This window comes from Octopus sinensis, linkage group LG24 (genome assembly GCF_006345805.1).
Source record: "Octopus sinensis linkage group LG24, ASM634580v1, whole genome shotgun sequence".
NCBI lineage: Eukaryota > Metazoa > Mollusca > Cephalopoda > Octopoda > Octopodidae > Octopus > Octopus sinensis.
In genome coordinates this window covers 7,341,968-7,368,839 of record NC_043020.1, presented here as the reverse complement: position 1 = coordinate 7,368,839, position 26,872 = coordinate 7,341,968, and the positions used below count along the sequence as shown (strand labels likewise).

At 38.2% G+C, this 26,872-nt stretch overlaps 1 protein-coding gene across 1 annotated transcript in view; it reads left to right on the top strand.

The window, feature by feature from the left end:
- Positions 1-26,298, top strand: part of LOC115224011 (TAF5-like RNA polymerase II p300/CBP-associated factor-associated factor 65 kDa subunit 5L) — a 32,837-nt gene extending 6,539 nt beyond the window's left edge. The window contains exons 2-15 of the mRNA XM_029794798.2: positions 3,468-3,625; positions 5,169-5,287; positions 7,160-7,289; positions 9,505-9,568; positions 11,563-11,617; positions 12,525-12,759; positions 14,283-14,480; positions 15,771-15,889; positions 18,746-18,827; positions 19,759-19,870; positions 20,586-20,754; positions 21,787-21,909; positions 23,919-23,982; positions 25,778-26,298. Coding sequence (XP_029650658.1) covers positions 3,468-3,625; positions 5,169-5,287; positions 7,160-7,289; positions 9,505-9,568; positions 11,563-11,617; positions 12,525-12,759; positions 14,283-14,480; positions 15,771-15,889; positions 18,746-18,827; positions 19,759-19,870; positions 20,586-20,754; positions 21,787-21,909; positions 23,919-23,982; positions 25,778-25,895 — 1,746 coding nt within the window. The 3' untranslated portion in view covers positions 25,896-26,298. The remainder of the gene's footprint in view (positions 1-3,467; positions 3,626-5,168; positions 5,288-7,159; positions 7,290-9,504; positions 9,569-11,562; positions 11,618-12,524; positions 12,760-14,282; positions 14,481-15,770; positions 15,890-18,745; positions 18,828-19,758; positions 19,871-20,585; positions 20,755-21,786; positions 21,910-23,918; positions 23,983-25,777) is intronic.
- Positions 26,299-26,872: the final 574 nt, after the last annotated feature.

The following is a 26,872-nucleotide window of genomic DNA, read 5'->3' as shown; positions in this document are numbered from 1 at the left end:
CCATGCCGTGACACGTAAAAGCACCATCCGTTCGTGTCCGTTGCCAGCCTCGCCTGGCCCCCGTGCTGGTGGCACGTAAAAGCACCATCCGTTCGTGGCCGTTTGCCAGCTCCGTCTGGCACCTGTGCGGGTGGCACGTAAAAAGCACCCACTACACTCATGGAGTGGTTGGCGTTAGGAAGGGCATCCAGCTGTAGAAACACTGCCAGATCTGACTGGGCCTGATGCAGCCTTCTGGCTTCACAGACCCCAGTTGAACTGTCCAACCCATGCTAGCATGGAAAGTGGACTAGGAAGATGGCATCAGTGGTACTCTTCCCAGGTACAAAACCAAACTGCATCTCACCTCGTTTAATTCTATTCCTAATCAATTGAGCAATGACCTCAGTGACTTTCATGGCTTGGCCTAGCAATTTAATGCCCCTGTAGTTCGTTTCTATCTAAGGCCTCACCTTTACCCTTTATAGCAGCTAACAATAATGCTACTACACGAGTCTTTGGGGATGGTGCCTTCCTGAATAATCTGATTAACTCTACAGGTGACTAAGCTGTATCCTTCACCACTAGAGATTTTAATCATCTCAGCAATGATTCCTGATGGCCCAGGGGCTTTCCCAGTCTTCACGTCCTTAACCCCTTACCCGGCAGAAACGAATATATGTGTTTTGACCGAAATCGTTTTTTTTCCATCGCTGGCGAGTTAACTCGTCAAAAGATAGACTCGCCAAAATCGACAGCAAACGAGTTCCTTCGTCTAAAAACGGGTTAACTCGTTTCTGCCCAATGCCGTAATTTAAAATCAAGATTATTGAATTAAAATTCATAATAAATAAGGTTTGAAATATACCTCGAAATCACCATTCAAAACATAGTAAAATAAAACAATTAAAAAATATGTCTGAAAAAATACATTTATTTTCAAAATAATTGTTGCCTTATCTATTATGCTGCTATCAACTCTAATGGCTGATCCCTCAATTGGTTCGATATTTGGTAGACTCTCCTTCTCCCATTCATTTTCCACATGTAGTAACCTTTCATGGTGACACTTCCATGCATCTTTCTTCTCTGGGTCACTAAGTGCAAGCATACCATTATCCATTCATACACATTTCTCACCCACCACATCTCTATTCTCTCTGATACACTGCTTTGCAATCCTGAACACCTCACACCTCTGATCCTCACACTGTAGAACATTTGCTATGTATACCTGATGCCTAGTTCTCGCAGTAAGTACAGACTGCTGTATTTTTGCCTTCAGTTCTTTTTCTTTCATTCTTACCACTCAGGGATGGCTGTGTGGTAAATAGCTTGCTTGCCAACCACATGGTTCCAGGTTCAGTCCCACAGCATGACACCTTGGGCAAGCGTCTTCTACTATAGCCTCAAGCCGACCAAAGCCTTGTGAGTGGATTTGGCAGATGGAAACTGAAAGAAGCCTATCGTATATATATATATATATATACATATACATACACACACACACACATATTTTGACTTCCTGATATAATTCTCTGCTTCTACCGTTTTTTTGCTTTTTTAACACTCAACCCTCTTGCTCTACCACCATGTCACCCTTGGTCTAGCTGGGACTCTGCACCAACCACAGATTTCATCCGTAGCCCTCAGTAAATTGTTCCACAGGAACTTCCAATTGTCCTATAAGCTATATGTCCCCAACTCTTCCCCTCTTTCATCAGAAGCTTCCATTAGTAAATCTCTAAATTTTCATGTTTGCTGGGGGGGGGGGGTTGAGCTTCCATAGTCTTCTTTTCAAGATTGGTTTATTTCTCTGAGTCTTTATAACTCTAATATTTTGTATATATATATATATATATATATGTATATATAACCGTGTGATAATTTTGTATCATCAGCATAGCTAGTGACAGTGGCTGTCTGAGTGACCATGGGCATGTCTAAGAGAGCTATTATGAACAGTAATATGTATATGTGTGTGTATGTATATGTATATATATATAGGTATATATATATATGTGTGTGGATATGTATATTATATAGGTATATATATATATGTGTGTGTATATGTATATATATAGGTATATATATATATGTGTGTGTATATGTATATATATATAGGTATATATATATATGTGTGTGTATATGTATATATATAGGTATATATATATATGTGTGTGTATTATATATATAGGTGTATATATATAGGTGTGTATATATATATGTAGGATTACTATATATATATATATATAATAATATATGTGGAGACACGTGGCTTAGTGGTTAGGGTGTCAGCATCATGATCGTAAGATTGTAGTTTCGATTCCTGGACCGGGCGACACATTGTGTTCTTGAGCAAAACACTTCATTTCATGTTGCTCCAGTCCACTCAGCTGGCAAAAATGAGTAACGCTGCAAGGGACTGGCATCCCGTGCAGCTGGGGAACACATACGCCATGGAAACCAGGCCCATGAGCCTAGCTAGGCTCGAAAAACGGCGCCTTTGTGGTAAGTAGCTTGCTAACCAACCACATGGTTCCGGGTTCAGTCCCACTGCGTGGCATCTTGGGAAGTGTCTTCTGCTAGCCTCGGGCCGACCAATGCCTTGTGAGTGGATTTGGTAGACGGAAACTGAAAGAAACCTGTCGTATATAGTGTATATATATAAGGTGTGAGTTGTGGTCTGTGTTTGTTCCTAAGCATTGAGCATTGCTTGACAACCTATGCTGGTGTGTTTACGTCCCCGTCACTTAGCGGTTCGGCAAAAGAGACTGATAGAATAGTACTGGCTTACAAAGAATAAGTCCGGGGTCGATTTGCTCGACTAAAGGTGGTGCTCCAGCATGGCCGCAGTCAATGACTGAAACAAGTAAAGAGTAAAGAGTATATATATATAATTATAACAATAAGGGTTTTGCAACAAGTTGCTCGACCACATACCAAAAATTTAGAAATAGCAGCCAAAGGACTACTATTTCCTTTTTCTACAAAAAGGCATATTTTTGTAGAAAAAGGAAATAGTAGTCCTTTGGCTGCTATTTCTAAAATTTTTGGTATGTGGTCGAGCAACTTGTTGCAAAACCCTTATTGTTATAATTATATAAGTTTTTACCGAATATGGTCCTTTTCTATACCGAAATACTACTAGGTGAAATTTGTTGATTTTATTAAATTAATTATCTTTCACCCTATATCTGTAATGAGTATATATATATATATGTAATCAAAAGTGAAATAAATTCGCTATTGAGTGAGAAAGAGAAATCTGCTGTAGAAATATACATGTCACAATTCGATGTGTGTTGATCTATTGATATTTGCTGGCTGTGAAGGGCAGAAACGTTAGCATGCTGGGTGAAAGGCTTAGTGATATTTTGTCTGTCTTTACGTTCTGAGTTCAAATTCTGCTGAGGTCAACTTTGCCTTTCATCCTTTCAGGGAAAGTCTTTAAGTTAAAACTGATGTTTCTGGTTTTTCATTTTCAGGAGAGCTCCATTCCAGGTAAGAGGAATCACCAATACATCCAAGAACCCTCTGAATTGGTGTCCCAGAACAATGTCCACCATCTCTCGACAATAAACAACGTGCTAGCCTACAGTAGCATCACAGGAGATGCAACAGCATGTGACCATCAGTTCTCGCAGTAAGTACAGACTGCTGTTTTTTTGCCTTCAGTTCTTTTTCTTTCGTTCTTACCACTCGGGGATGGCTGTGTGGTAAGTAGCTTGCTTGCCAACCACATGGTTCCAGGTTCAGTCCCACTGCATGACACCTTGGGCAAGCGTCTTCTACTATAGCCTCGAGCCGATCAAAGCCTTGTGAGTGGATTTGGCTGATGGAAACTGAAAGAAGCCTGTTGTATATATACACACACACACACACACACACACATATATATATATATGTGCAGGTGTGGTTGTGTGGTAAGTAGCTTGCTTACCAACCACATGGTTTCTGGGTTCAGTCCCACTGTGACACCTTGGGCAAGTGTCTTATATTATAGCCACAGGCCGACCAAAACCTTGTGAGTGGATTTGGTGGACGGAAACTGAAAAAAGTTCATCATGTGTGTGTGTAAGTAAATCTTCATTTTTTTCCAATTGTTTCACTACCACCCAAAAATGGTGGCTTCGCAAAAAATTTTGGCTAAACTCCTCCCAAAAAACAACAAAAAAAAGTGGCTTGCTTATTCGCCTTTGAAAACTTATAGGATTTCAAGTGAAATAAACTCACTGATCTACAAAATTAGAAATATTGCATTTCTAAATCTCTCAGAGAGATTTATACAGTAGCAGCACGATAAAGTGATGGTTTGTTGCCAACTTAATGTGGCAATCCCAGGAAAGGGAAGAATGCTACTGTTATTTAGCCCCAGGAAACATCACTCTATTGTGTTGATATTGTATAAGTCTCTCTGAGAGATTTAGAAATGCAATATTTCTGATTATTATTATTATTAAGGTGGTGAGCTGGCAGAATTGTTAGCACATAGGATGAAATGCTTAGCAGTATTTCACCCGTCATTACGTTTTGAGTTCAAATTCCATCAAAGTCAGTTTTGCCTTTCATCCTTGCAGGGTCAATAAATTAAGTACCAGTTATGCAATGGGTTCGATGTAATTGACTACTCCCCTCCCCAAAATTTCAGGCACTGGGCCTTTAGTGGAAATGCTTAGTGGCATTTTGTCTATCTTTATGTTCTGAGTTCAAATTCCGCTGAGGTCGACTTTGCCTTTCATCCTTTCTTGGATCAGTGTAATCAACTTACCCCTTACTGTCTATCTGCCTGTTTGTCTACTCCTTTATCTATCTATATAAATCTCTCTCTCTCTCTGACTGCCTATCTCTCTTTATTTCTCTCTCTTTCACTATATCCATCTCTCTTACTCTTGCCCTCACTCTCATTTTCTCTCTCATTCTCCACTCACTTATCACTTAGATCAATGTCTATATATACATTTATATAATTTTTTTTTCTCCTTGTTTTTTCTGTGTTCCTTTCTGTAGAAGAGCGTAGGCTCGAAACGTAAAAGACTTTTTCTATTCCCGAGCGTTATACTAATACATCTGTTTATTTTCTACACCACCTGTCTTCGTCTTTTGGTTTTTTTTTGTGAATTCTCCCTCTATACATTTATATATACACACACATACACACATATATATATTTGTTTATATATTTTCAGATTGAAACAGTTTATTTGTGATGCAGTAGAACCGTACCGAACAGAGCTACACATCCTGCTCTTCCCAATATTTGTACACGTCTACCTAGAGATGCTCTACAATGGTCACAAAAGTCCAGGTCAGAAATCTTAAAACAATTTCTCTTGCCTTCTTCTTCAACTCACGTCTTCTCCACTCTCTCTTTCTCCTCCAAAGAAAATAACTCACCCCAAACAATTCAAAATTACTAATTTCCTAAAAATTAAATAATTTTCTGCATGATTCTTCAGTTTTATGTGTGGGTTTAGAAACAAAAGCTTTGGTAAGTTATAGTTGAATGATAAACACTTTTGTAAAAGCATAAACCCCCATAGAAATTGTCTTTTGTTAGATTTAATCTTTTTGGTTGAAAATTTTAAGAATAGCTTAAATTTTCTGTTTTTTTCATTTAAAAAAAAAAACACGATTTTTCGTGACCGTTGCCAATACCGCCTAACTGGCCCCTGTGCCGGTGGCATGTAAAAGCACCCACTACACCCTTGGAGTGGTTGGCATTAGGAAGGGCATCCAGCTGTAGAAACTCTGCCAAATCAAGATTGGAGCCTGGTGCAGCCATCTGGTTCGCCAGTCCTCAGTCAAATCATCCAACCCATGCTAGCATGGAAAGCGGACGTTAAACGACGCTGATGTCTAGATATGGTTTTATGGTTAAGAAATTTGCTTACCAACCACATGGTTCCAGGTTTAGTCTTAGACCATGGCTACTTTTCCAAAATGATGATACTATTGTAGATGTCACTAGTTACATGTTTTCGTAGACACTGGGTGTACTACTTCAAATCGTGTGTGCGTGTATAAATGTCTCTCTGTATATATATGCTTAAAGTAAAAGAGAATTGATGCATAAACAAGAAACTTGCTTCCCAACCACATGGTTCCAGGTTCAGTCCCACTGCATGGCACCTTGGGCAAGTGTATTCTACTATAGCCTCAGGCCGACCAAAGCCTTGTGAGTGGATTTGGTAGACGAAAACTGAAAGAAGCCTGTCATATTTGTCATCATTTAACATCCATGTTCCATGCTGGCACGGCTTGGATGGTTTAACAGAATTTGATGTGTCTCAAAGGACTGCATCAATGCTCCAATGTCTGCTTTGGCATGGTCCCTACTGCTGGATGCTGGATGCCCTTCCTAATGCCAACCACTTCAGAGCATGGATTAGGTGCTTTTAGTCATGCCACCTGCTCTATTGAGATTGTTGTGCAGTCCATAGGATTAAGAACCCTGGGGAAGGAGAGGTTAGCATTATGCATGTGTGTGTGAGTGAGTTGATATCTCATTGTTTTCACTGTGTGTGATAGTTGTAAAGGAGTGTCACTGTCGTATAAGCAGTGTCGTTTGTTTCTGATCTTTCATGAAAATATGCTTGGCTATGAGAAGAAATGTTACCTTGCTTGAAAACAGGTGAAGGTTGGCAACAAGACGGGCTTCCAGCTGTAGGAAATCTGGTTCAGTAAGTTCCGTCTGACCTGTGCAAGCACAGAAAAGTGGACACTAAAGCTATGATGATGACAACGACAATTGTGTGTGTGTTTGTGTCTCCTTGTCTTGACAATATGTGATAGTTGTAAACAGTTGCCATTGTTATAGAAGCATTGTCATTAATTTCCTGTATTCTACAAGAACACATCTGGCCATGGACGAAATATTACCTTGCTTGGAAACAGGTGAGAGTTGGTGACAGGAAGAGCATCCAGCCATAGAAAACCTACCTCAGTAAATTACATCTGGCCTGTGTGAATATGGAAAAGCGGTTGTTAAAACAATGGTGATGATGTAACAATTAATGTCTTAACCAGAACTTGTTTCCGTCATGTGGGATTGGACGTTTTGGTCGCCGTTGAGAAACGGTCCCTCACAAAATGGTTAACGAGGTGCTGTGTGCCTATTTCTCGTTTTCTAATTAGTTTCCGTCGTTACATTTCTGTTTCCGTGACTTTGTTTTTGCAGCTCACAAATTCCATGCCCGTCACGTGACTTTCTTCCGTGAAGATTCCGAGAATCAAGACATCTTGGATACTTTGGTTAAACTGAACAACCGAGAAGATGTTCTCACATGCAAGTTGGTTGCAGAGTTCAGGTAAGTTTTTATATCATATTTTTATTGTGGTTTTTTCAATCTCTGGCTACTTCTATTTTGTATTTATTTATTTTTTTTGTTTTGTTTTCTTGTGGAAAAGGGCCATTTCTTGTCTGTCCATTTAATCTGGCCCAAATAATCTATTTGTTTTCTGTTCAAACTGGCCAGATCCTGCCTCTCACACCTACCCTACAATGTCATTTTAAAATTTTACAATCACATCATTGAAGTCGCAACACTACAAGATAATAAATGATTATACAGTTGTATATTTAAGAGATGAGGAATTGTGTACATTATTTGCATTTGACAGATATTTGTCCTCATCTTGTTTGTTTACTAACACAATGTCTTCATCAGGTGTCTTGGGAAAATTTTTCTGAACCTGGATTCTCATTCCTAAGGTATTTTTCGATGTTATTATTATTATTATTATTATTATTATTATTATTCAGGTCACTGCCTGGAATTGAACTCAGAATCTTGGAGTTAGTAGCCCGCGCTCCTAACCACTACGCCATATGCCCAGGCAGTGACCTGAATACTACTACTACTACTACTACTACTAATAATAATAATAATAATAACATCGAAAAATACTTTAGGAATGAGAACCCAGGTTCAAAATTTCCCCAAGACACCTGAAGAAGGCTGGAGGGTATACCAGCCGAAACATTGTGCTAACAACAAACAAGATGAGGACAAATATCCGTCAAATGTAAATAATGTAAATAAATGATTAGTTGAAAACTGTGAATAAATAAACATTACATTTGACAGAGTAATGTGAATGCTAAAGGGTTAAGTCATGTCTAGCCTGGTTAATATTTAAATGGGGTGACCGATTGGCAAACTGAAAGGGCTGTGAGCATCACCATCGACACAAGAGCAAACCCAGCTACCATGAAGTTCTGGGTTCAGTTCCACCAAACATCACCATGAACAAATGTCTTCTACTGTAGCCCTGTGCTGACCAATGCTTTGTGAATGAATTTGGTAGACAGAAACTGTGTGGAAGCCCATTGTGTGTGGTGTGTGTTGTTGGCTTTGTGCTAAAATTTGAAACCAGTCATGTGCTAGGATTTATGTAGTTGACCAGCACCCTCCACCAGAAAAAATATTGCTGGCCTTGTGCCAAAAACATGTAACCATTATTGTTGTTTGTGAGTGCATCAAACAAAATGCTTAGCAGCATTTCTTTTGGCTTTTTAAGTTTTGAGTTCAAATCCCACTGATATCAGCTGAAATTAACCTATATCTATATTCAGGGACAGAGCCGGTTTCAGCCGGGTTGGTAACGAAAAGCTTAATTCAATTTTAGGAAAATTAAAGCATGTCTTTGACAATTCTGGAGTGAATTACCAACCACATGGTTTCGGGTTCAGTCCTGCTATGTGGCACCTTGGGCAAATGTCTTTTACTATAGCCTCGGGCTGACCAAAGCCTTGTGAGTGGATTTGGGAGATAGAAACTGAAAGAAGCCCATTTTATATTTGTGTGTTTTCTCAGTGTTTGTCCCTTCAACCATTGTTTGACAACTAATGCTGGTCTGTTTACATTGCCATGACTTAGTGGTTCAGCAGAAGAGACCAATAGAATAAGTATTAAGCTTACAGAGAATAAGTCCTGGTGTTGATTTCTTCCACTAAAAACCCTTTAAGGTGGTACTCCAGCATGACCGTAGTCAAAAGACTGAAACAAGTAAGAGTAAAGAATACACACATACACATACAAGGTGGTCCAAAAGTCACTCCTAAATGGAATTGTCAAAGACATGCTTCAATTTTCCTAAAATTGAATTAAGCCTTTTGTTACCAGCTCTGGTTCTGTAGTACAAATGTCTTGTTTTCATAAGTTCTGAGTTAAAATCTTCCACCAATCCTTAGTCACAATTTATGTTCCTAACACTAGCTGAATGATAACTAAGTTATTTTATTAAATTCTTTGTTATATTTTAAAATTAATTGAAAGAAACACAGAGCATCTCAAAATAAATACAGTAACGAAAGGGTTAAACAAATGAAATAAAGGTGAATGTATACATACTTGTACAAGATGAACAAAATGAATAATTGTAATAATAACACAATATAAATAAAACGTTTTGCTGTGTGATTTTTAGCCCACCATGTATATTTGCATATATTGTGTTGTGCGTTGAAAACTGAAGTATAAATATTCTTACATGGGTTTTTTTGAAATCTTTTCTTCACAGGGATCACAAATACTCGTTAGCCTTCACTCAGGACACATTTGATTATTTGGTCCGGTTTTTAAAGGTAAGCAAAAGAAAAAAAGAACAAAAAAACAAGAAACTAAAGCAAGTTCCACTTTTTATTCGTTAAAAAAATATTCTAATAATGGCTGAAACAAGTAAAAGACAAAAAGATATTTCAATAACATTTGCAAATATTGGTAATTTAGTATTGAATGATGTAAAATGAATTCTAACATTACAGACAGGGTCCTTAACTTCCTCTCTTTTCTAATAAAAGACCCCAGCTGATTCGTAACAATTCACTTCGTGTCAAACAAGCTTAATTGGTTTCGCAAATTTTAACAGATTTTTGCTTCCTGACAAGAATCTTGTTTCTAGTTTTCTTCACCTCTAGTTATTTTATTTTTTTTTATTCTATATTGGTACGGTTGGTTATTTATTTCCATTTCCATGTAAACTGTTAGCGCTTAAGTATTTTACATAATTCTTACATGCCAGAGAGTTGTTTGAGAAATTCTGAATATTAATAGAACAAGTGTTTTTCCCAGCTGGCATCCTTCCCATCACTATTTCTCTCTTTCTGTGTGTCTGTGAGTAAAATTAATATTAACAGCAAGTTGCAATGTTTCATCAAAAAGGGGAAATTATGATTGTCACTAAATAGAGAAACAGGTCTGGAAATAGCTGAACACTGATGATGACACTGGAAATTGCTGAAACTGTTGTTTGTCTTAAGAATTCTCAGTCGGCATTTTTCAGACAATTATGGTCCCTGTTAGTGTATATGTTTTCATTCATGTGCGTTAACTACAGCGTTAGAACGCTTTAGTTCTTATTTCTAGCAATGTAGGTGCTTCTTGACACCCTAGTCACATTTACTAAGAATTATAATATAATATATATATATATATATATATATATACACGTTTAAATATTTGTTGTGCAAGATTTTTTATGGTTGACGGTTAGTAAGGAGAGACACAAATAAGTAAGAAGAAAACAAAGGACCACTGATGCGGTCACAGGAGTGTGACAAAAGAACTCTGGCCGAAATAAGATTAAGATTAATGTAAAAAATAAATAACACTGAAGCAAAGTAACACCAAATATATAGTGCGTGTGTTTTTATTGGCTAAACTGGCAAAATGACCATTCCAAAATATAACAATATATATATATATATATAATTAATCAATATAGGGTGGCACAAAAATTTTGTAGAATTTTTTTGCCACCAGCGGCCTAGTGGGAAAAAATTAAATAGTCAAAGACTATTTTTAAGTTCAACATCAACAATCATCGTATAAGAAATTACAGGGTAAATGTTTTTTAAATTTTCTCCTGGTTTGCGGAATTGATTTTTATTTGCGGTTGAAGCTTTGGCTGTTATTTCTAGTGGGTGAATGGCCTATTATGGCCGTTCCTTGATTGTTGATATATATATATATATATATATATATATCATCATCATTTTATGTCCATTTTCCATGCTGGCATTGGTTGGACAGGGAGTGGCCAGTTGGAGAGCCACCCTGGCTCCAGTTGTCTGATTTAACATGGATTCTGTGGCTGAGTGCCCTTCCTAATGCCAACCACTTTACAGAGTCTACTGGGTGCTTTTCTTGTGGCACTGGCATGGGTGCTTTTTAAGTGGCACAGCACATGTATGTTTGTGTGTGTGTATATATATATGTATAAATTTAGATTCAGATGGATTAGGTACTTCAGTTGAGGCACCAGAATTTAGTACAGTATTATCATCATCATCGTTTAATGTTCACTTTCCATGGGTTGGACGGTTTGACAGGAGCTGGTCAGACAAGCCTGCACCAGACTTCTGTGTCTGTCTTGGTAAGGTTTTTACAGCTGGATGCCCTTCCTAACACCAATCACCCAGCAGAGTGGTCTGAGTGCTTGTTACATGGCACCAGCACAGGTGAGGTCAAGGCCCCTCCCTCTTCCCCCTTTTCTTTGTTCATGTACTCATTGCTGTTATGGTTGCATGGTAAACCCTTCAGATCTACTCATGTCCTCTACATCTTTCTCTAATTACAGGCTGACGACAACATGATCATGTTACAGATATTTAATAAACATCTAAAAGTCGAAGGTAAACAATGTTTATTTTTATTATTTGCATTTCTCTTTTGCCGTTTTTTTAGTCAAGTTCTTATATTTCCTTCTTGGTATTGTTCAGCCCTGGGACAGACCTGGGTCTATCAGTAATATTCCAGCTCTGTGATGATCCAGTTTTATTCCAAGTCCACCTAACACTGCCTTATCAAATACGTTTTCCCTTGTCATTTAGCCCCAGGTCAACCTCATTAGGTAGACCTATAATGAGATGAGAGTAATTCCAGCTGTGACCCATGGTTAAACATTCATCTGCACAGGTATATGCAGCCCTGGGCATGGTTTTTTAATAATAATAATAATAATAATGATGATGATGATGATTTCAAATTTTGCTACAAAGGCAGCCATTTAGCGGGAGGAGAGGAGTCGATTACATAGATCCCCGAAAGGATGAAAGGCAAAGTTGACCTTGGTAGAATTTGAACTCAGAATGTAGCAACAGACAAAATACTGCTAAGCATTTCACCCTGTGCTCTACCAATTTTACCAGCTCAGTAATAACCATTTCATCCTTTTATCTTTTCTGCTGGGTACTGGTGCCAATGTAACTAACTCCTTCCCACCAAAATTTCAGCCCTTGTGCCTATATTACAAAGGATCATCATCATCAACAGCATCATCATCACCAAGGCAGCAAGACAGCAGAATCATTAGTGCACCAGACAAAATGTTTAGCGGTATTTCTTCTGCCTGTTTCTGCTTTGAGTTCAAATTCTGCCATGGTTGCCTTTGTCTTTCATCCTTCCAGGGTCAACAGAATAATGCATCAGTCAAGTACAGGGGTTGAGGTAATTGATTAACCCCTGCCCTTGGCTCAGTGCCAAAATTTGAACCCATCATCATCATCATCATCATTATCATCGTTGTGATTATATTTGCAGTGAAAGGCGATAAATGTCCAGTGTTTGAATGCAAGCCACAAAATCTGCAGTCGGAAATCAACTGCAAGTCAGCTGACCCTCACCTGCCAGCATTGACCAGTGCTAATGCGGACAAGAGTCCAGCCACTGACCAAGTCACTAAAGAGATGCTACTGGAGTGTATAAAGAGCCTACAAGTCTTACCGCCATGCCTGCCTTCCATATGTTTTCTAGCGATTGCCACAGCTCATCACAGGTAACCCTTGCTGCATGGTCATACATGGCTCACTTGCACTCACACTCAAGTAAATACTTGCACTCACACTCAAGTAAACACTTGCACTCACTTAAGTAAACACTTGCATTCGCACACGAGTAAAAACTTGCACCAACACTCAAGTAAACACTTGCACTCACATGCAAGTAAACATTTGCACTCACTTAAGTAAACACTTGCACTAACACTCAAGTAAACACTTGCACTAACACTCAAGTAAACACTTGCACTCAAATGCAAGTAAACACTTACACTCACTTAAGTAAACACTTGCACTCATACCAGATAAACACTTGCTTTCATGCTCAAGTAAACACTTGCATTCACACCAAGTAAACACTTGCACTCACACTCAAGTAAACACTTGCACTCACACTCAAGTAAACACTTGCATTCACACCAAGTAAACACTTGCACTCACACTCAAGTAAACACTTGCACTCACACTCAAGTAAACATTTGCTCTCACACCAAATAAACATTTGCCCTCACACTCAAGTAAACATACTTGCATTCGCACTCAAGTAAACACTTGCATTTACACCAAGTAAAAAAAAATTGCACTCACTCAAATAACTTGCACTCACACTCAAGTAAACACTTGCACTCTAAACTTCATTCACTCTCACATCAGACTATTCATATATTCTCATGCTCATATCCACACACACACACACGCACAAATATGCAATCACATACACATGCACACTCACACACATACACAGATATACTTACAACTTAGACATTGATATACACACTCACTAAGGCGGCGAGCTGGCAGAAACGTTAGCACGTCGGGCGAAATGCTTAGCGGTATTTCGTCTGCGTTACGTTGTGAGTTCGAATTCCGCCGAGGTCGACTTTGCCTTTCATCCTTTCGGGATCGATAAATTAAGTACCAGTTACGCACTGGGGTTGATGTAATCGACTTAATACCTATGTCTGTCCTTGTTTGTCCCCTCTGTGTTTAGCCCCTTGTGGGTAATAAAGAAATAGGTATACACACTCATATGCATACACAGATATACTTACAACTTGATATACACATTGATATACACACCCACATGCATACACACTGATACTCACACATGTACACACACAAACACATACACCCTATACTCATATACACATACACACATATCCTCTTACTTCATTCTCTCTCTCTCTCTCTCTCATCTCTTTATCTCTCTCTCTCTCTCCCCCCGTCTTTCTCGACTTTCTCTTTTTTTGTCTCTCTCCTTCTCTGTCTTACCTCACTCTCTCTCATCTCCCCCTCACTCTCTCTCATCTCTTTATCTTTCTCTCTCTCTCTCCCCCGTCTTTCTCTTTTTGTCTATCCTTCTCTGTCCTACCTCACTCTCTCTCATCTACTTCCTCTCTCTCTCTCTTTGTCTCTATCCTCTGTCTTACCTCACTCTCTCTCATCTCTTTATCTCTTTTCTCTCTCTCTCATCTCTCTCTCTCTCTCATCTCCCCCTCTCTTTCATCTCTCTCTCCTCCAGTCTCTCCTGTGCATCTGTCTCAGACGATCGGAAGTATGTGGCGGGAGGTTTTGAGGACTCATCCATTCGGCTCTGGACCCTTGGAGCTTCCATAGTAAGGACCCCACCTACAAAGATGAACCCTTCTCGAATCACCCTCTCTGCCGATTCCCTTCTTTACAAGGATAAAGACAACGTCAATAACCATTACGATGACTGGTGAGTAGTTCCTTTGGATTATCTCCCTTTATTTCAATAACTTGCACTCACACTCAAGTGGTGGTGGCAGTGCTTACCTCTCACTGCCACCCACATCATCATCATCATCCTCAGTATAATATACCGTCTGTGTTGTTTGTGGTTTGACTACTTTTTTATTGATGTTGGCTATATCGATTTTTTTTTTTCCCAATAAAGATAAATAACTATGGATACAGTCATCATTATGGTTGTGTGTGTGTGTGAGTTTGTGTATTTGTGGTTCCGGGTTCAGTCCCATTGCGTGGCACCTTGGCCAAGTGTCTTCTAATATAGCCTCAGGCCAACCAAAGCCATGTGAGTGGATTGGGTAGACAGAAACTGAAAGAAACCCATCATGTGTGTGTGTGTGTATATATATATATATATATATATTATATATATATATATATATAATGTATGTTTATGGTTGTTAAAATGCATAGATTCTAACTCACAGACTCACACACACACACATTCACTTACATATGTACACACACACACACACACATAGGCATGCACTCACACAAAATGCATCAAACAAAATACCTTGTGGTAGTTGTTTATGGGATTTTACATTCAAAGTTTCATTACTGCCACGGTCAGCTTTGTCTTTCATCCTTCACAAGACTAGTGGATTAGTAGAAAAAGAGGTACCATTGCAAGTTGGGGTACTGGACTAGTGGAAATTGGGGTACTAGTGCAAACTGAGGAGGTTAAGGTACCATTGCATGTTTATGTACCATGTTGGAAGCACTCTGTCGGTTACGACGATGAGGGTTCCGGTTGATCCGAATCAACGGAACAGCCTGCTCGTGAAATTAACGTGTAAGTGGCTGAGCACTCCACAGACACGTGCACCCTTAACGTAGTTCTCGGGGATATTCAGCGTGACACAGAAAGTGACAAGGCCGGCCCCTTGAAATACAGGTACAACAGAAACAGGAAGTAAGAGTGAGAGAAAGTTGTGGTGAAAGAGTACAGCAGGGATCACCACCATCCCCTGCCGGAGCCTCATGGAGCTTTAGGTGTTTTTGCTCAATAAACACTCACAACGCCCGGTCTGGGGATCGAAACCGCTGGGCCATTGCGCCTCCACTATGTACCATGTAAAGCTGATTAAAACTACTGATAGTATTATGGATGTCATTTAAACATCCAAAACGTTTTGTGGAATGTTTTTCAAACAATAAAACTGTTCTGTATTGATTTCTATCCTTAGAATTTTCAGGAATATAATTGTTTCTTTTCTTTTGTTCTCTCTCTCCAAAGGTCAGCAGCACCAGACCAATGTGTTGTTCTTCGAGGTCATTCTGGGAGTATCTATAATATGTGTTTTCTACCAGACCCAGACCCCGTCTACTTACTCTCCTGTTCTAAAGATACAACAGGTAAGAATAATGCCCCAGCATGGTCAAAGTCCCTTGACTCGAACAATGGAAGAAAAACATTAAAAAACAAAGCAACAAAGAAAAAAAGAAATATGAATATGTGTGTGTATATATTATATACATGTGTATATATAACAACCAATAATATGTATGAAGAAAATCATCTTTATTTAAAAATCTAACAATTGTTTCAATTGCATTAACATCTCTCTCTCTCTCTCTCTCTCTCTCTCTCTCTCTCTCTCTCTCTCTCTCTCTCTCTCTCTCTCTCTCTCTCTCTCTCTCTCTCTCTCTCTCTCTTTGTACATATATATATATATATATTTCTTTACTGCCCACAAGGGGCTAAACACAGAGGGGACAAACAAGGACAGACAAACGGATTAGGTCGATTACATGGACCCCAGTGCATAACTGGTACTTAATTTATCGACCCCGAAAGGATGAAAGGCAAAGTCGACCTCGGCGGAATTTGAACTCAGAACGTAACGGCAGACGAAATACGGCTACGCATTTTGCCCAGCGTGCTAATGTTTCTGCCAGCTCGATATATATATCGTCATCATCGTCGTCGTCATTTAGCGTCTGCTTTCCATGCTGGTATGGGTTTAAATACAGTATTTAAACCAATTATATCCAGCCAAGTTATTCTACCTGTTTTATGTTCAAACTGGCCAGATCCAGCCTCTCTCACCTACCCTACAATGTCATCATCATCATCATTTAACATTTATTTTCCATGTTGGCATGAGCTGGACAGTTCAACTGAGGTCTGGGAAGTGAGGAGGCTGCACCAGGCCCCAGTCTGATCTTGCAATGTTTCTACAGCTGGATGCCCTTTCTAACGCCAACCACTCCGAGAGTGTAGTGTGTGCTTTTTACGTGCCACCAGCACAGGGGCCAGAGGAGCTGGCATTGATCACAATCAGATAGTGCTTTTAACGTGCCACCAGCACGGAAGCCAGTCAAAGTGGCACTGGCATTGGCCATGTTTAGATGGTGCATTTTACATGCTACCAGCACAGGGCTCACAACTACAATTTCCATTTGATTTGATATTGCTGATGTCAATCTAAAAATAAACTGTCACATTATCAAAATCTCAAAGCGACAAGGTAATGTTTGATTAGTTTGAAACAATATGAATTAATAAGTATTACATTTGACAGGATAAAAGAGTAAAGACGCATGGCTCAGTGGTTAGAATGTCGAGCTCACAATCATGAGGTGACGAGTTCGATTCTCAGACCAGGCTGTGTTGTATTCTTGAGGAAGACACTTTATTTCACATTGCTCCAGTTCACTCAGCTGTAGAAAGGAGTTATGACGTCACTGATGCCAAGGTGTATCGGCCCCTTTGCCATTCCCTTGGATAACATTGGTGGCATGGAGAGAAGAGGTCGGTATGCATGGGCGACTGCTGGTCTTCCATAAAACCACCCTGCCTGGACTTGAGCCTTGGAGGGTAACTTTCTAGGTACAATCCCATGGTCATTTATGACCAAAATGGTCAAATAATATTTATCTTTCACTGGACGAAGTGCTTCTTCTTTTTTTTTTTTGATCTTACCTTAACTGAAAAGTAAACTAAACACATATATATAATAAATAAATTATTATAGTATTTGGATTATACTGGTAGAAGATGGAGAATATTGAAGTTTAACGTATCACTCAAAGATGTACCTATACCATATAAAAAGTAATTTATTAAAGACTTGATTTGTAAAACTAATGAATTCATCCAAAGGCTCAGATAAAGTGTGTACCTTTATGATAGAAAGGATAACTATATATTTTTAACATTAATGGTACGCTGTATTTTACCTGTTTATATATATATATAGTTGAAATTTATAGAAAAACAAAAGATGAAGACAGGTGTATGAACATCAAGCAAGTGTATTAGTTTGACGCTTGGGGAAAAATTAAAGTCTTTTATGTTTTGAGCCTACGCTCTTCAACAGAAAGGAATAAGAAAAAATAAACAGAGAGAAAATGAAGAAAACTTGTAGAGTTCAGCGGTCCAGTATGGCAAATATGTATATAAATATAAGCAAACTAACATTTGTTTTTAATAAGCGTTGAAATGTGTATTGTAGGAAAGAAATAAGATTATAATTTAATTTTGCACGCAGGTAATTTAGCTTAATGGTAAAGCACTTGGGTGGAGTCTTCAAGTGATGTAGGTTCAAGTCCCATGGCTGTTTGTGGATAAATATTTCTACTTTGTAAGGGTAATTTACCCAATATTTCTACTGTTCTAACAGCATTTCTGCATTCAAATATAAATTATCTTATTTGTATCTTACAATATATTTATATTTATAAAATGTGACCGTGTGTGTACCGTTGGCGATTTTTTTTCCTCCGTCTTCCCTTCCTTGGATCTTTCCTTTTTCTATGTTTCTGATGAAGAGCTCCGCTCGAAACATTAGATCCTCCTTTTTTCTTTCCTTTTCTGAGCGTCCAATAACACTATACTTGTTCCACGTCCTCGCGTTGTTGTGTTTTCTCTTTGTGTTTTCAGGTTTGGATTAACTTTATATCTTTATAGCTTCTGCACGCATTTTTTTTCTCTCCTTGTTTCTCTCCGTGTTTCTTTTCTGTGTATCTTTCTGTTGAAGAGCGTAGGCTCGAAACGTTAAAGACTTGTTCTATTTCTATTCCTGAGCGCCATACTAATACAATTCTTTGTTTGTACTCCACCTGCCTTCGTCTTTGTTTATTTTCATAAAGCTTCCCGTTATATATATATATATATATACACACACACACACACACACATATATACGTACATACCTGTTTTGTCTATGGTTATCTTGACACTAACATTTTAATGATTCTACATTTCAGTTCGTTTATGGAACCTAGAAAACTGCTGTAACACCGTTCGTTATGCTGGTCATAATTATCCTGTCTGGGACATTGATGTATGGTGAGTGCTTGCTCATTTGGGGTTTTTGTCCAAATGGGGTAAATCGGTGGGTGTAGGGGTCACAATAGTTATGGGAATAGTGGGGGTTGTTGCATTTGTATTAGTTATATACACTCTTTTACTTGTTTCAGTCACTTGACTGCAGCCATGCTGGAGCACCACGTTTGAAGGGTTTTAGTTGAGCAAATCAATCTTAGGACTTATTTTTTTTAAACCTAGTACTTATTCTATCAGTATCTTTTGCCAAACCACTAAGTTACAGGAACATAAACACACCAACACCAGTTATCAAGCAGTGGAGAGAGACAAACACAGACACAAAGACCCACATATACATATATATACATGTATGCATATATATATATCATCATCATCATATATATATATATATATATATATATATATATTTATTTATTTATATATATATGTATTGTTGTGGCACTCCATTGGTTACGACGACAAGGGTTCCAGTTGATCCAATTAGTGGAACAGCCCGCTCATGAAATTAGCGTGCAAGTGGTTGAGCACTCCACAGACGCATGTACCGTTAATGTAGTTCTTTGAAATACAGGTACAACAGAAAAAGGAAGAAAGAATGAGAGAAAGTTGGAGTGACCAAAACCTGTTATCACTTGACAAACGATGCTGGTGTGTTTGTGTCCCCGTAACTTAGAAGTTTGGTAAAAAGAGACCAATAAGTACTAGGCTTACAAAGAATAAGTCCTGGGGGCTGATTTCTTTGACTAAAGTCATTTTAAGGCAATGCTCCAGCATGGCCTCAGTCAAGTGACTGAAACAAGTAAAAGAATAAAAAAATGTATATGGTCTCGTGTGTGCTTATGTAGTGATGTCTTTCTATGGTTATACCTAAGGAAGAACCAGTTTGTTGCAAAATTAACTAATTTCTTCGTTAAATCTCTTGTCATTTCAGTCGAGTGAGCAGTATGTTTGTAAGTGGTTCATGTGATCGCACTGCCAAACTGTGGTCAACGGATCGAATCTTCCCCGTGCGCACCTTTGCCGGACACACATTGGACGTCAGCGTAAGCTCTCAGAAAATTTTCTTTCCATGCTGTTTCGTTATTGCTTGAAGGTTATTATACTTGTTAATTGAAACCTAATTAGTGGCGTTTCAATATTGGTTACTCTTAATCAGCGAGTCTTTGATGAAGGAAAGGCATAGAACTTGTTTCATGTCGGTAAAGCAAAAAGGCTTGTGGGTCTTATTTAACGATAAAATGCAGAACTGGTAGAGGTGAGGTTTGAACTCGTGACCATATACTTAATAATCTATCACCTCAACCTCACAGCCATTGTACTAGTCCAGTATTTTGGATTACTCCATTACTGAAATGCCTTTGTCATAGTGTTTTTTCGAATAGGTGGACTTGGGCCTGATGTGTGATCACTGACCTTCGTTCCAGGCAGGACCATCCTGTCATTTCATCATCATCATCATCATCATCATCGTTTAACGTCTGCTTTCCATGCTAGCATGGGTTGGACGATTTTAACTGAGGGCTGGCAAACCAGATGGCTGCACCAGGCTCCAATCTTGATCTGGCAGAGTTTCTACAGCTGGATGCCCTTCCTAACGCCAACCCCTCCGAGAGTACATTATTTTTTTATTTTGACATAATGCATTTGGATCCATGTAATTAACTTCACATCCTCCCTCTAAATTTGCTGATCCTGTGTCATAAATTAAATCAATTATTTTTAATTTAATTTTTTGTGCCTTTTCTCCGTTTCTTTCAGCGAGTAAAGTTTCATCCGAATGGTATGTACGTAGCTACTGGTTCAAGTGATAGGAGTGTCCGACTCTGGAGTATCAATGACGGCAAGTGTGTCCGACTAATGCAGGGTCATCGAGGGACGGTACTTGCCATGGCATTTTCTCCCAACGGACAATATTTGGCCACCTCCGGTAATTCTTCTTTTCTCATCTATGCGTGCATCATCATTATCATCATCATCATCATCATCATCATTTAACGTCCGCTTTCCATGCTGGCATGGGTTGGACGGTTTGACTGAGGACTGAAACTGTTTACCCCTATTAAATCAACCTAATGCTTCTGAATCTCATTGATTTCATTCTGCCCCAAAGGACGAAAGGCTGAGTAGACCTTGGAAGCGAAGTTGAGTGTTTTTAGCTGAGCCAATTCTTATTGTAATCAGTCTGACCAGGTCTCTTGTTCGAGGAAGTCTGTGTGTCTTCTTTCCCTAATAATTCTGCCAGTCACAGACACTCTGCCAAAAATTGGTGAGGAAAGGCACACGCATGGTTGTGTGGTAAGAAGTATGCTCCCAGGTTCAATCCTATGGCGTGGCACCTTTGCCAAATGTCCTCTATTATAGCCCCAGGCTGACTACAGCCTTGTGAGTGGATTCGGTTGTTGGAAACTGAAAGAAGCTTATCATATATGTGTATGTGTGTGTGTGTGCACTTTTGTGTTTCTAAACACAACCCACCCACCACCACCACCATCACCACTTGACGACCGTACTTGGTTTGTTTATATCCCTGTAACTTGGTGGTTCAGCAAAAGTATTGGGGTCAGTTCATTCAACTAAAGAATTCTTCTAGGCAGTGCCCCAGTATGGCCACAGACTGAAACAAGCAGAAGAATAAAGAAGAACGCTGCCCTTTTCTCCTCTAACCCATTGAAAAAGTAACAAAGAGACCTCCTCTCCACTCAAGGTGACCATCCCTACCTCAAAACCAACATAAAAATTAACAAAATCTTTGTTGTTTTAACCACTACTTTTCTGTACTTGCATGGCATGGATGGATTTTGTTGAGGCAGGTTTTCTCTGGCTGGATGTCCTTCCTGCCACCAACCCTTACCTGTATCCACACAGCCACCCCTGTACCTATACACAACAACAACAAGAGATAAAATAATTCAAAGACAGTTTGTTATTTTCATTGTTTTTTCTTTTACTTTTTCTGTAGGAGATGACAAGAAAATCCGAATCTGGGATCTGAACACTGGTAATTTGTTCAAAGAGTTCCGTGGCCATGTAGATACGGTCTATTCTTTAACTTTTTGTCGCGATGGTTCTATGTTAGCATCAGGTGAGTCTTTGAGGAATTTTAAATGCTTTTGCAATTTTTGAAAAATTCCTTAGATATTTCAGTTTCTTTTTTAATTTTTCCTGAAAAAATTTTGTAAAAGAGAAAATTTTGAGTTTCATCATTTCATTTGTTTGTTTGTTTTTATCATAATTAAAATAGTTTCACAAAAATCTATTGTTAGCATGTCAGGTGAAATGCTTAATGGTATTTTATCTAGGTGAGCTGGCAGAAGCGTTAGCACGTCGGGCGAAATGCTTAGCGGTATTTCGTTTGTCGCTACGTTCTGAGTTCAAATTCCGCCGAGGTCGACTTTGCCTTTCATCCTTTCGGGGTTGATTAAATAAGTACCAGTTATGCACTGGGGTCGTTATAATCGACTTAATCCATTTGTCTGTCCTTGTTTGTCCCCTCTGTGTTTAGCCCCTTGTGGGTAGTAAAGAAATAGGTATTTTATCCATCCTTATATTCTGTATTCAAATTCCACTGAGGTCAACTTTGCCTTTCATCCTTTTGGGGTCGATAAAATAAATACCATTGGAGCACTGGGGTCGATGTAATCAACTTAATTACTTGTGGGTAAGAATATAAAAAAACTTCACCTGTCTGCCAAGCCAGTGTGGCAGAGAGGGCTCATCAAATCAGTAATGGTCTCAAACTCAAATTCTCATACTGCACATCAGACCATGGTTGGTTGAGAGAACATACTGAGGCCTTTGTCCTACAGTGGACTGAACATGGGCAATCCTGTCCAATCCAACCTTAGGTCAGTCCTGGGTGTGAGTATAAAAACTGCATCCCCCTGGCAAGCCATGTTGAGCCAGCGTGGCAGAGTAGGCTCATCAAACCAGTATGATCTCAGGCTCAAATTCATGGCCTCCACATCAGACTGTGGTTGGTGGAGAGAAATACTGAGGCCTTTGTCCTGTAGTGGACTGAACATGGGCAATCCTGTCCAATCCAACCTAAGGTCAGTCCTGGGTATGAGTATAAAAACTGCATCCCCCTGCCATAGCTATTTCGAGCCAGTGTGGCAGAGTATGCTCAGCAAACCAGTATGAACTCAAGCTCAAATTCATGGCCTCCACCTCAGACTGTGGTTGGTGGATAGAACATGCTGAGGCCCTCTCCTGCAGTCGACTGAACATAGATAATCCAATCCAATCGAGCCTCAGGTCAGTCGTGCTTGAGTAGATCTATGATCAAAGACATTCTAGCCATGACCCTCTCATCTTCTTTGCATAACTAACTCATTGTCTAATAAGTTCTTAATTCTTTAAAATGGTAGGCTGATATTCCAGCAAGATTTGGCTGCTGTTTATAGCTAGCCAAACAACCCTGTTGACATTCCCAGAAATATATCTTCATTTCATCCCTGAATTCAATTAACCATTTTGGTACCAACCTGCCTAAGATGTAAAGATACAGGTAAGGGTTGGTGGCAGGAATGGCATCCAACCAGAGAAAACCTGCCTCAACAAATTCTATCCAAGCCATGCAGCATAGAAAAGTATGGATTAAAACAATGAAGACTGTTAATTTTTTATGTTAGTTTTGAGGTAGGGATGGTCACTTTGAGTGGAGAGGAGGTCTCTTTGTTACCCTTTTACATCTTGGTTCTATGATGTAAACTCCCTGCTTGATAGTGATCTAAATTAAAATCTTCCATCAAAATTTTGTAGTAATTTATGTTCCAAACATCAGTTTTATGATGACAAAGTTATTTTACTGAACTCTTTATTATTTTCAAAATTTCTTGAAACAGAAGTAGTGTATTTCAACAGAAATATATGCTTACAAAATGGTTAAAATGATCTACTAAACTAGGACTTTCCATCAAAATTTTGTGTTGATTTATGTTCCAAACACCAGGTTAATAATGACGAGGCTGGGCACTGTCCCTCCTCCTCCTCTTGCAAACCCATAAAACAAGCACACACATACACATACAAATAATTAAAACCATATTGAAGGAATATATTCACCATGTGTTTTTTTTTCCTTTTTTTTAGGTGGTCTTGATTCTTCAATACGTATATGGGATGTCCGCAAAGAAGGTGACTTTAGCAATGCCAGGTGAGTAGAATACCTTGCTCAACACCTGCTTTAAAGGATTTAATACAGGAGCTAAAAACAATGTATTGGTGAATGTGATCATGAGCTTTTCATGGATAATCAATCCTTTTAGCACTCGGATTACTCTATCAAAATATAATCCTTGTTTATTCCCATTATTTTGATTTAATCATACATTATCTCATAGCTTCCAGATTTCAAGGTTTATTTTTTAAATGACATTGTAGGATAAGTGTAAGAGGCCAGATCTCTCTGGTTTGTACATAAAAACAGGGAAAATATTTAGACCTGATGTGGCTGGGTTTTTAACCTCTTAGCATTCACATTATTCTATCAAATGTAATCCTTATTTGGTCATGTTGTTTTGAATTAATCGTACATTATCTCATAGCTTCCAGATTTCAATGATGTGATTGTTTATTTTTTTACTTAATTTTTGAGGTCGGTCAGCTTCATCTTTAGTATTCTCGTTTGTGAGAGCAGTCGAGTTTATTTCGGATATTCTCATTTTAAAAATCATCTCCGGTTAATCGTTGAGAGAATGTTGGTGTTGCCTTGGCGGAGGTTTGCACTCTGTAAGTGCTCTTGTTATTATTATTATTGTCACTACGTTCTGAGTTCAAATTCCACCAAGGTCAACTTTGCTTTCATCCTTTCAGGGTCAATAAATTAAAGACCAGGGGTCAATGTAATCGACAATCCCTCTCCCCCAAATTACAGGCTTTGTGCCTATAATAGAAAGGAGGATCATCATCATCATCATCTTCATCATCTTCATCATCATCATCATCTTCATCATCATCATCATCATCATCATCATCATCATCATCATTATTATCATCATCATCATCATCATCATTATTATCATCATTATTATCATCAGTATTATTATCATCATTATTATCATCATTATTATTATCATCATTATTATCATCATTATTATTATTATCATTATTATTATCATTATTATCATTATTATTATCATTATTATCATCATTATTATTATCATTATTATTATCATTATTATCATCATTATCATTATCATCATCATTATTATTATCATTATTATTATCATTATTATCATCATTATCATCATTATTATTATCATTATTATTATCATTATTATCATCATTATTATCATCATTATATTATCATCATCATTATTATTATCATTATATCTTCTATCATATTATTATTATCATTATATGATCATTATTATTATCATTATCATCATCATATCATCTCATCATTATATATCATTATTATTATCATTATTATCATCATTATCATTATCATCATCATTCTATATATTATTATATCATTATCATCATTATTATATCATTATTATCATCATTATCATCATCATTATTATTATCATTATCATCTTATTATCATCATTATTATTATCATTATCATCATCATTATCATTATTATCATCATTATTATTATCATTATTATTATCATTATCATCATCATTATTATTATCATTATTATTATCATTATTATCATCATTATCATTATCATCATCATTATTATTATCATTATTATTATCATTATTATCATCATTATCATCATTATTATTATCATTATTATTATCATTATTATCATCATTATCATTATCATCATCATTATTATTATCATTATCATCTTATTATCATCATTATTATTATCATTATCATCATCATTATCATTATTATCATCATTATTATTATCATTATTATTATCATTATCATCATCATTATTATTATCATTATTATTATTATTCATTTTTTTTTGTTGTTTTTGTCATCTACAGCCTCGATACAACAGCCTCACCGGAACAGTTGGCTTGCTACCCGACCAAATCTACGCCAATACATTTTCTAAATTTCACGAGTCACAATCTGCTGCTGGGTGCTGGACCTTTACTCTGACGAACAGGAGGCACCGCCCTCTCTCGCCCATCGTCCTCAACACCGATACCACCAACCACCACCACCACCACCACCACCACCACCACTATCGTCATCACAAAACCAAACACATCTAAACTAAAAACGCCCATCTACGTTCATGCTCCTCCTATGTTCCAAAGTGACCGACCGCTGCCACCACCACCACCACCACCACCACCGCCAAACTCATCAGACTCTCTCATACCTCTCACTCCCTTCCTCCTACCACCTTTTACACACTTCATTCCTCAAACTACTCCTCCCTATCCTTTGAAGTAAAAAACAACAAAAAAAAATCCAAAAAAAAAAAAAAAATCAGAAAATAAAAAATCAAAAAACTCCAAAACAAACAAAATAAACAAAATATACAGACAACAACAATTACAAACAAACAAATCTTCGATATTTATTTTGTAAAGAATATTGCAGAATATATTAATTTGCTGGTGTGTTTGTATGTTTATTTTTTTTACTGTTATTGTTCTTGTTTAACCCCAGGTCGAATCTGCTCAAAGTGGTTCAGCCAGATCCATCCAATTTTTTTTAAATCAGTCATCGTCTTTCTAGGAACTTTTTTTGTTTTCTTTAGGTGCCAAGACCAGAAAATGGAATGGGATGGAAGCACTCCGTCGGTTACGACGACGAGGGTTCCAGTTGATCCGAATCAACGGAACAGCCTGCTCGTGAAATTAACGTGTAAGTGGCTGAGCACTCCACAGACACGTGCACCCTTAACGTAGTTCTCGGGGATATTCAGCGTGACACAGAGAGTGACAAGGCCGGCCCCTTGAAATACAGGTACAACAGAAACAGGAAGTAAGAGTGAGAGAAAGTTGTGGTGAAAGAGTACAGCAGGGATCACCACCATCCCCTGCCGGAGCCTCGTGGAGCTTTAGGTGTTTTCGCTCAATAAACACTTACAATGCCCGGTCTGGGAATTGAAACTGCGATCCTAT